The 9,844-nt window shown below is 40.8% G+C and overlaps 2 protein-coding genes across 3 annotated transcripts; one reads left to right on the top strand and one right to left on the bottom strand.

Moving 5' to 3' along the window:
- Positions 1-304: 304 nt before the first annotated feature.
- LOC147856572 (putative pentatricopeptide repeat-containing protein At3g11460, mitochondrial) lies at positions 305-4,185 on the top strand. 2 transcript variants are annotated; one of them, XM_087329261.1, is made up of 3 exons: positions 305-586; positions 825-910; positions 1,022-4,185. In XM_087329261.1, exons 1-3 carry the CDS (start codon positions 394-396, stop codon positions 3,638-3,640), a joined length of 2,898 nt encoding a protein of 965 aa, XP_087185387.1. In that variant the 5' UTR covers positions 305-393; the 3' UTR covers positions 3,641-4,185. The 2 variants fall into 2 exon arrangements, with proteins under 2 accessions (XP_087185387.1, XP_087185388.1); XM_087329262.1 differs by having other exon boundaries at positions 548-586; positions 825-915.
- Positions 4,186-6,531: 2,346 nt separating this feature from the next.
- LOC147856573 (Nucleolar GTP-binding protein) lies at positions 6,532-8,952 on the bottom strand. The gene has a single exon (XM_087329208.1). It carries the CDS (start codon positions 8,742-8,744, stop codon positions 6,729-6,731), a length of 2,016 nt encoding a protein of 671 aa, XP_087185334.1. The 5' UTR covers positions 8,745-8,952; the 3' UTR covers positions 6,532-6,728.
- Between the last annotated feature and the right edge of the window lie 892 nt (positions 8,953-9,844).

Consider the following 9,844-nt stretch of genomic DNA (forward strand, 5'->3'; position numbering starts at 1 on the left):
CTCTTGCCTAGCAACCATTTGACAAGAGATGGAGTCATCATAGTTGTTGAACGGCTCCGATAACCAAGGCATACATACCCATCATCAGTTTTTTTGTGTCTTTACCATACCAGAATTCTCAAGGTGAATTCAGAAGTGCAATAATGCGAGCAAACATGATACAGTTACATTCACAAAAGCATTATGTGTCTATAGTGTGGATGCTCTCCACATACATATACATATGTTCAGTAAGGATGCCTCTCATTTGTTTGCCATTTGCTTAAGTGTGATCACTTCTTCTTGCCAATAGCTTTGGCCATGTGACCCACCCCCCCTCCTCACAGAAGATCTCTCTGTGTTCTGGATAATGAACCATTAGCAGCGAGACAGACACAGCGAGCGAAGCTTTCCATGGCTTCTGTGAACACCCATTGCTCCATCTCTCCCATCGTCTCCGCCCCTCTCTGTACACCTTCCTCTGTTGTTGATCCCCCCCTCCCTGCTCCCCCTAATGGTCCCGCTTTGCTTACTCCTGGCAGAATCCGCCATACCCTTCTCCAGGCACGGATGGCTCCAGATACGCTGCGGCCATTTCCATATCCAGGTTCCTGATCCATTCTCTCCATAAGTCTGCATTAGAGAAAGAATTTGTGAAGCTATCATCTTTTGCACTCAGTAGGCTGTGTTATTTGGTTCGTCTCTGCAATAGATTTTTCTCTGTATTGTTTTTATTTTTGAAGTTTTTGACGTGTTCAATCATTCTCATTGATCTGGTTTTCAGATAATGGATTTATCTAGTTCCTTTTACATTCTTTCTTTTCCTCTCCTTTTCTCTTTTATAGCTAAGGATAATCTAAGCCAGAACAGTGAGAATGGAGGTCTTCCTTATTCTCTACAGCCGTGGAAGGAAGAAGAAACAGTGAACAAAGTAAGGTACTTTCCCATATAAGCTTGTACACAAATTGTATTTATTCATATATCAATCCAGATATAGGTATACTTTACCTTGATGATAGTTATCTGGCACTAATTGTAATAGATGAGAGATCAAGATGTAAGCTTAGAAAATGACACCGAGCATGCGGAATGGAAGAATGAATGGGGCATGCCTGAAGATGGATTTCACTTGACTAAGCTTTTGGAAAGAAAATCAAGAGCATTTGATATAGAAGAAAGTTTTTTTATAGCTCCTATTCTAGCAGAACAAGAAGCAAAATTTAATGATATTGGCAAGGTTAACAGTTTCAAGGGAAAAGTTGAAGATACTGAACTCAAAACATTTGATCCAGATGTCACTTCACTTCATCGCCCAACAGATTCTGAACCTTTGGATATCGAATACCTAATGGTTATGGCCAAAACATGGCATGGAAATATTACACTACAGAATGTCAGATCCTTACATAGATATATCTACAGCAAGGGATTGGAAAGTCTCACTTGTATTATGAACCATGTTATTAGTTTGTATATTGAATGCCAGAGTATGCATAACGCTGAACAGGTGCTCGAAATGTTGTCTTATCGGAACGAACATTCATGGACTTCCCTAATCTCAGGACATGTTAAAAGCGGCCAGTTTGAATTCGCACTTAATTTGCACCAGAAAATGCTGGAGGATTGTGTCCTGCCCAGTAGCTATACATTGGTGGCTTTGTTGAAAGCATGTGCGGGACTAAAAGATCTTGAGAGGGGAAAGCATATTCATGAGCAAATAAAGAAAATGAACTTTTTGAAAGAATTGCCTGTCGGTAACACTCTGATTGGAATGTATGCAAAATGTGGATCTCTTGAAGACGCGCAGGAGATATTTGACAATTTATTGTTCCGGAATGTCGTATCGTGGACTGCCTTGATTGGAGGGTATGCAGAGCATGGCCCTTTTGAAGAGGCGCTTAGATTTTTCTCACAAATGCACAAAGGCGGTGTATCACCGAATGATGTATCTTTTGCTTGTGCTTTGAAAGCATGTGGTAACCTTGGAGCAATCAACAAAGGCCATGAGATACACGCCAATGTTGTATTGACAGGATCTGGAAGTGACCTTCTTGTAGGCAACAGTCTCATCGATATGTATGCAAGATGTGGTTCTCTGGTTGAAGCAGATTATGTGTTTCACAAACTAGATTCGCGAAATGTAGTTTCTTGGACGACATTAATAGGTGGCTATGCTGAAGGTGGACATGGCCTGGATGCCCTTCGATATTTTGATCAGATGAAATCAGAGGGCATCCAAGGGAATGCATTTACTTTGGCATGTGCCTTGAAAGCATGTGGTAGCATAGGATCAATTAAAAGAGGTCAAGAAATCCACTTTGAAATTGCTCAAAATGGATATGATCTTGATCTTTCTTTGGCCAATACTTTGATTGGCATGTATGCCAAATGCGGTTCACTTACTGAGGCTCACGATGTTTTTGATGATATGCAAATCCATGATGTTGTGTCATGGTCTGCGCTTGCTTCAGGATATGCCGAACATGGCCGTGCCCAAGATGCAGTGAAGTGCTTTGAGCAAATGCAATTGGATGGTGTCTCTCCCAATAGAGTTACATTTGCTTGTGTCTTGAAAGCCTGTGGAAGTATTGGGGCAATAGATAAGGGTAATGAGGTACATCTACTGGTGACAAAGAATGGTTTGGAAGAAGATCCACATGTTGTGAACTCCCTAATTAGCATGTATGCTAGATGTTGCTGCCTTCCTGAAGCACAGAGTGTTTTCAGAATGCTTCCTGTTTTGGATGTTGTCACGTGGAGCTCAATGATCAAAGGATATGCTCTGAATCATGAAGGTGAGATGGCAGTGCAATGTTTCGAGGACATGAAAGAACATGGTATTAAGCCAAATTCTGTAACATTCACTTGCCTTCTCACAGCATGCAGTCATACTAGCCTCGTTGTTGATGGGATGAATTATTTCAAATCAATGAGAGAAGAGTACAAGATCTTGCCACTACCTGAACATTATGCATGTATACTTACATTATTGGCAAGGTCAGGGCATCTGTTTGAAGCTGAGAGATTTCTAGACTCGATGTGTCCTTTGAGTAAAGAAACATGGGTGGCTTTGTTGACTGCTTGCAAAACACATGGGGAAATAGAATTAGGGTTTAGATGCTTTCAGGAGCTTGCTGAGCTAGATGAACAGGATGGGGCTGCATGGTATGTGCTAATGGCCGAGATGTACGCTAATGCTGGTCAGTGGGAGGATGTGTATAGAATTGAACAGCTAAGGATGCAAGCAAGAGCTTATAAGAAACCTGCCATTGCCGTGATAGAAGTGAAAGGAAAGCTTCATGAGTTCATAGTAGGCCAAAATCAGAATAAAGAAGTCTCTTTGATGCTACAAAACTGGAAAGAACGCTTAAAAGATGAAGGGCATGTACCCCGCGTGAATCAGATCTTAAGACCTATCTCTGATAAGAATAAGGAATCATCTCTTTGTGAACATGCAGAAAAATTAGCTATGGCCTTTGGCATCCTAAATACTTTGGATGGGCAAACCTTGCGAATCTCAAAAAATTTACGAGTGTGTAACGATTGTCACATCACGAGTAAGATGCTAACCAAGATTGAAAAGCGTGAAATCATTCTTCAAGACACCTCTTGTATTCATCATTTTAAGGATGGTGAGTGTTCTTGTGGTGATATGTTCTGAAGGCTGTCATTTTTATGTGCTTTTGTTTTCTGTATTGGAGAAGAACCCACATCCTTCTCTTTGTAATTGTAGCTCATCTTCAACATGAGAGTATATCTTCAGAATAAGCCATGAGAATGGACCTACCACATAAGTCAAGAGTTTGATTCTCACCTTGGGATGCCACAAATGGCATTCAGCCCCTGCATGAAGAGAAGGACCAGGTAAGAATGATCACTGAGTGTTTTAATCCCCTCGGCATGTAACCCTAGTACAATATTGCATTATGCAATTGTCTTGCAAACCTAAAAGACAATGAAAGCACATGCATTTAAATATCTTGTGATGCAATCAAGTATAACACATGGCAATAATCAGCCAGACAGATTTCCTTTCAATCTATCCATTGAGTCTTGGATATAAATCCCTATTTGATACTCGGTAAGAGATGAGAATTGTGTTACATATAGAGCAAAATTGGAGTTATCATAATCTCTCAGTTCAAAGAGACGACTAATTCTTTGTGTAGATATCTGGTTGGCATTAACATGGGTTTGCTTTGTTCATGTTTGTAAACAAAAGATGTGTATTGTTCTCTACCGTGTATGAATACATTTGAAAAACAAATTGCATAGCCACCTTTATAATTTACACATCCATAGTTGTAGATAGTGACTATTTCACCTCAGTAATATTATGTAATTAAGTGTTTCACATGTGGTACATGAAGTTTGTAATTTTATGTCCATACTCTTCAACAATGAAACTTCGTACTGTTTGCATGCATCCATCCACCCAATGGTTTCTCAGTTTTTCATTGTCAGTTTCAGTTTGTCAGTGGATTTCAGTTTGACTTTCTTATTATATATACAGATCCTAATTTGTAACATAATTAAGTTGTCTTGAAAGCATCCAACTTAACATCAACAACATTTTACAGCAAACATGTGCTCATCAACTAACCAACCACCTGGGCTATGATTATTGGTTATATTTTTGTTGTAGAGAGCATATACATATAGACTTTCAACATGAGACACACCTACATATAAAACAAAAACTCAGGTTGTTCAAACTTCACACTACATATTATGATAGAATCAGAAAGAAGAAGTAACACAGGAAAATGACAATACATTGACAGCGCTTCAGACCAACAAGGGCACAGCAAAGGTAGATTATTGCCATCCTCGAAACAAAAAAATTCAGATGAAATACCAGGAAGAAATGCAAAAGCACGTTGCTTCTAATCACTCAATATGTCATTTTTATTTGAGTCTCACCAAGCATATCAAGATGTACAAATGTCATCGAAATGTCAAAACCACATGCATCCAAAACTTTGATTCTAACCAGGATTGTGACTAAGTAACATATGGAAGTTGATTCACTCTCAAAAAAAAAACTCTGTGAAAAATATGGAGGTATGCAACGAGTCTTCACAGCACAGAACATCAAACCCATTTGTGCGCCTCACTCCATCATGGTGACATTGATGAGAAAGCCCAAAACAAAGACTACTCACTATACAAGCATTTTATGACATACGAGCACATGAATTCCTGTGACATGATAACATCAGAGGGGCAAATGTAATCATCCAATTAGGGCACCATACAGACAATTAGAAGCAATCCCATGTGACTTCCTATCATGAGGATGATACAGAGTCTCTCTCAACGGTTACAACTCTAGACAAGCAAGGTCATAGCCCCCATGGGCTACACAAAGAAAGGAATGACCTTGACTGCGGCAGTTGCTGATCCTCAGTGACAACAAAAGTAAGGTAGGCAACAAACAGAACACAAGACATAAGAATAATGATCCCAGGAAGAAGCAAAACAAAACAACTCAGGCAGATCCAGAAATAAAAACGTAACATAAGAATAATGATCCCAGGAAGAAGCAAAATACCCTCTCCCAAATGTTTGTTCACTCTCCTGTATACAGCAAGAGGACATTGACCCGTGAATTCACCTTGACTCCACAAAGCAGCAAAGATTCCACATGAAGTGTGCCAGAGTGGGAGTTATGTGTCTAGCAAATCTACACAGATATCCCCAAAAAGAAGAAAGGAGCACAACACAACCACAGCCTACAGGCATTAGGGAGGAGGATTGTCAGACAGGATTTACCATCAAGGTCATCCTTCACCACAGGAAGGATTGGTCCTTCACAGCAGGGCAACTCTATCCTAAAACAAGAATTAAGTTCCAACACAGCATACAAGCAGGAGTAGGGAGAGCCATTTACTACCTCTTCCTCCTACTTCACTATCAATGTTGGGGCACTTAATATACCCATGTTTTGTTACAACTGTTTTACCAAATGAAGAAGCAAGAAACACCACAGTGCCCTACTGTTAGCTTTTCCCTATTGGTTTTAATTAAAAGCATATGAGAGGACGATTTCTTTGCACAAATTTTATATTTGATGACATAGAAAAAGACAATGATTTCCTCAAATTTTTCCCAGTTGTGCAACCATCAGTAGGGACCACAACAACATGCACTATCAAAAGACTTCTTCTGTTCTATTCTTTACTATTTTTATTGGCCATTAATACAATATTATTTCCACTTAATGCTAAGGAGTTTGCTGAACACTAACGGCAAACCCACATACCTGTACAATATACCTGTATAAGACAAAAAAATATGCAGATAACTGTAATATATGTAATTCTTGCAGATATGAATAAGGAAACACTTCTCATAAAACTACAAGACATTGTTCCAAAAATACAACCTTGCAGACAGGGCTGAGGCAATTATTCAAACCTTGTGTTCTGGACCATTAATTTTTCGATTTTTGAAAATCTTACCAATCATAATAATGCTGTATATTGCAGTTGCAGCACAAAACATGTGAATAAAAGCAGAAAAAACTAGTGAAATTATCAGAAAACCCAGTAAAAAATAGGCACTCGATTACAAAACTTTTTGATGATAACCAAGAGAGGCTGACAGCAGAAATAACAAGAGGCGGCATCACATACACTTGCATAGCACACACCCAAATACCTTCAAAAAAAAGGAGTGAAACATCACAAACTCCTAGATGTTCAATTAAGAGACAAGAAGCAATGCTACATAATAACCATGTCTCTCTATCTCCTATCTGTCTTCCCAATTGATCGCTTCCCAGAAAACAGATGTTTCGGCTTAAGGTTATATACAACCCTATCAGCTTCACCTTTCTTTGCATCCTTGTTCCTTTGCTTGACAGCTTTCTTACCTAGCTTCACAGCCTTCATTTTCTGTGCTGTATCCTTGAAACCTTCGCCTGGTTGAGCTTCCATAAGAGCTCTCGATGCCGACCTTGAACGCAATCTCAACTTCTTTGAAGGTTTATCCACATCCATTGCATCACCATCACCATCGATATCCATTGCAGAAGATCTTTCTCTTTTCCTACCTTGTCTAGATTGAGACTTGCTGCGTGCCCTAGCTACAGCAGCTGATGGGTCCATACCCATGCTTGAGAGATGTCTCTCCATTCTCAAAGCACCGAATTTCCTATCCTTATCAAACTTTCTAGGCACAATTGGCTTGCTTGACGCCGTCGTCTTCTTTGCCCTATGCTCTTCCAATAGTTTCTTCTTCCTCCTCCTTATTGCATCGAGTGCCTCTTTCTCCTCAGGAGTAAGATCTTCATCACTCATTTCAGAGCCTTCTTCACCCTCCTCAGCTTCTCGAAGGCCTTGCTCATCTTCCAATTCTTCCAGTCGTTGTAGAATGTCCTTGTCAATGAAATCTGCAACGTTGTGCCCATCCATGATTTCAGGAATGATATCTTCTTTCCATTCATCATCAGCCAAGATATACTTCTTGCGAAGGTTGGACGAGTAAACACCTGCACCACCATTCTCATTCTCCAGATCCTTTTCAAGCTTCTTTTCCTTTGTGGGAGCTTTGGCCCAACCTTCAAGAACAGCCTGAGGGATACAGGGAGGTCTATCCTTACCATCTCTGGGCCGGGGCATGGCTACATGAATCCTATTTAAACAATCGCTAAGCTTCTTGGACTTCATCTTCACCTCCACGCGTTGAGATAATAGCCTCTCACATGCTGCATTCCTCACAGCTATGACACCTTCCTCAGTGAGAGTGCTCATAGTAACCAAGCAGTCATCAGAGCTAGTTAATTCATCCATAACCAGGCCAGCTCCATCACATTTTGCAGCTTCGGCTTTCATGTTCATGATAATCTTTTTATCTTCTTCTGGGAGTGTCTCAAGGGGTTGCAAATCTACTTTATTGCACACCACTAGCAATGGCTTGTTTACAAACAAAGGCTTGATACTATGAAATAATGCAGCTTGCTGCTCTAAAGTATAGCCACAAGCACCTGATATGTCTACAAAGAAGAGAACGGCAGCTCTTAAATGAGCCAAAGCAGTAATACTAAGCATTTCAATAGTGTTCCGATCCTCCAAGGGATGATCTAAAATCCCTGGAGTATCAATAACTTGCCATCTAAGATACTTATAATCGGTATGGCCAACAAAGAGAGACTTGGTTGTGAATGCGTAGGGCTGAACATCCACATCAGCTCTGGTTATCTTGTTAATGAAAGAGCTTTTACCAACGTTAGGGTAACCACAAATCAAGATAGTTCTAGTGTTTGGATCAATGCTGGGGAGCCTTGACATATGTTGCCTAACTTGTTCTAAGTAAGCTAAACTCGGACCGATTCTCTTCATTATAGTACACATCCTACCGAGTGCGGAAACCTTCAGTTTCTTACATCTATACAGAGTATCACCATACTTAAGCAGCCTCACATAGTCTTTGCATACCTTGCTGATGAGGTTTCTTGCAGTGTTTATCTGACCAAGGGCAAGCTTGTAGTGGTCTTTGTCATACAGAACGTTGAGAAGGTCCGCATAGAAAGGATGGATGTCATCAACGCGAGGGAAGTCTTCGATGATTTTGGAAAGCTTCTCATGGAAGTTCTGCTGAGTGTATTTCACCTTACGCATGTAGAACTGACGTAGGCGATTGATGGAGTAACCCTTGTGGACGACGGTGGGGGTCTGCCGCTGCGTGCGAGAGAGGATGATGTCGATGAAGTCTTTGGAAGTGGGGACGATGGTGATCTGCTTGAAATTGTAGAGCACCATGTCTGCAGAACGAGGGGGGGGGAGAAAGATCTCTCGGCGTGGCTGCTGTGAGAAAGACACAGACCGAAGAGGAGTGCTCAGCGAAGGGAATTAGGGTTTTGACAGCCTTCTTTCTCTGTGCAGTTTTGCAGGGGGGCGAGGGAGATCTCTCTGCGTGTCTGGTGCGAGAAACACACAGACCAAAGGGGAGAATTCAGCGAAGGGAATTAGGGTTTTGTCAGCCTTCTCTCTCTCTCTCTCTCTCTCTGTCGTGTGTGGTTTTGGCTATTTACATGAATACCCCCATCTCGAGTGAGTGTGTGTAATATCAATATATGTATTCTAGAGACTTTTGAAAACTCGACAAATGCCCTCCTCTCCAAGTGGGTGCCCATGGGGTTAGGGTTATGCACAAGCGGAAAGCTCAATGTCAAGAATTAGGGTTAGGGTTATGCCCAACCCTCCATCAATGCATGCTTGCACCTACCTAATAACTATCTCTCCGAGAGGGGTTACCCTCAACATGGAGCTGCTCCTTCCACACAAGTAGAGCTCGATGCCGAGAATTAAGGGGTAGGGTTGTGCCCCACCCTCCATCTCTCCGTGCCTGCACTTGCCTACCTGCCTACCTATCTCGCCAAATCATTGTATGTCCTTGTAGCTTCTGAAAACTTTGAGCTTCCTCAAAACCCATCTAGGAGTACGTCATAAATATCCTAGAGGTTTTCCCTACAGAGTCGTTGGAATGTCGCTAATCTTTTTGGTTATTTACAACGATACTCCTCTAAGATTCCAACTGATCTACATAAGGGTATTCCACTAGCTTTAAAATCTTAGGGGTATTCCGATAAATACCCAAAGGTATTTACGTGTCCTTTGTTAAGTATAAACACTCTTTCCACACAAATGTCATGTCACCTTTTGTATATTATGTTACGACAAATTAAGCTTTTATTGTCTACTAGGTATATAGTTGGGTAAAAGATACACCTTAATCAATGTTATAAAAGGAGACAATAGGGTTTGTTAAATATAGTGAATAAGTTTTGTGAGCATTTCAAGGTTCTCCGCTTGCTTTTTTAGCATTGGGGTAATCATCCTACTTCTTTGTGATAATGTAT

This window comes from Azolla caroliniana, unplaced genomic scaffold (genome assembly GCF_043228905.1).
Source record: "Azolla caroliniana isolate FFs.n. ecotype wild unplaced genomic scaffold, voAzoCaro1.0.p SCAF_13, whole genome shotgun sequence".
Lineage (NCBI taxonomy): Eukaryota > Viridiplantae > Streptophyta > Polypodiopsida > Salviniales > Salviniaceae > Azolla > Azolla caroliniana.

Excerpts from the sequence above, each read along its gene's own strand:
- LOC147856572 (XM_087329261.1), top strand. The coding sequence starts at position 394 with ATGGCTTCTGTGAACACCCATTGCTCCATCTCTCCCATCGTCTCCGCC. Across the intron at positions 587-824 it reads GCGGCCATTTCCATATCCAG|CTAAGGATAATCTAAGCCAG; the intron begins GTTCCTGATCCA and ends TCTCTTTTATAG. Across the intron at positions 911-1,021 it reads AAGAAGAAACAGTGAACAAA|ATGAGAGATCAAGATGTAAG; the intron begins GTAAGGTACTTT and ends TAATTGTAATAG.
- LOC147856573 (XM_087329208.1), bottom strand. The coding sequence starts at position 8,744 with ATGGTGCTCTACAATTTCAAGCAGATCACCATCGTCCCCACTTCCAAA.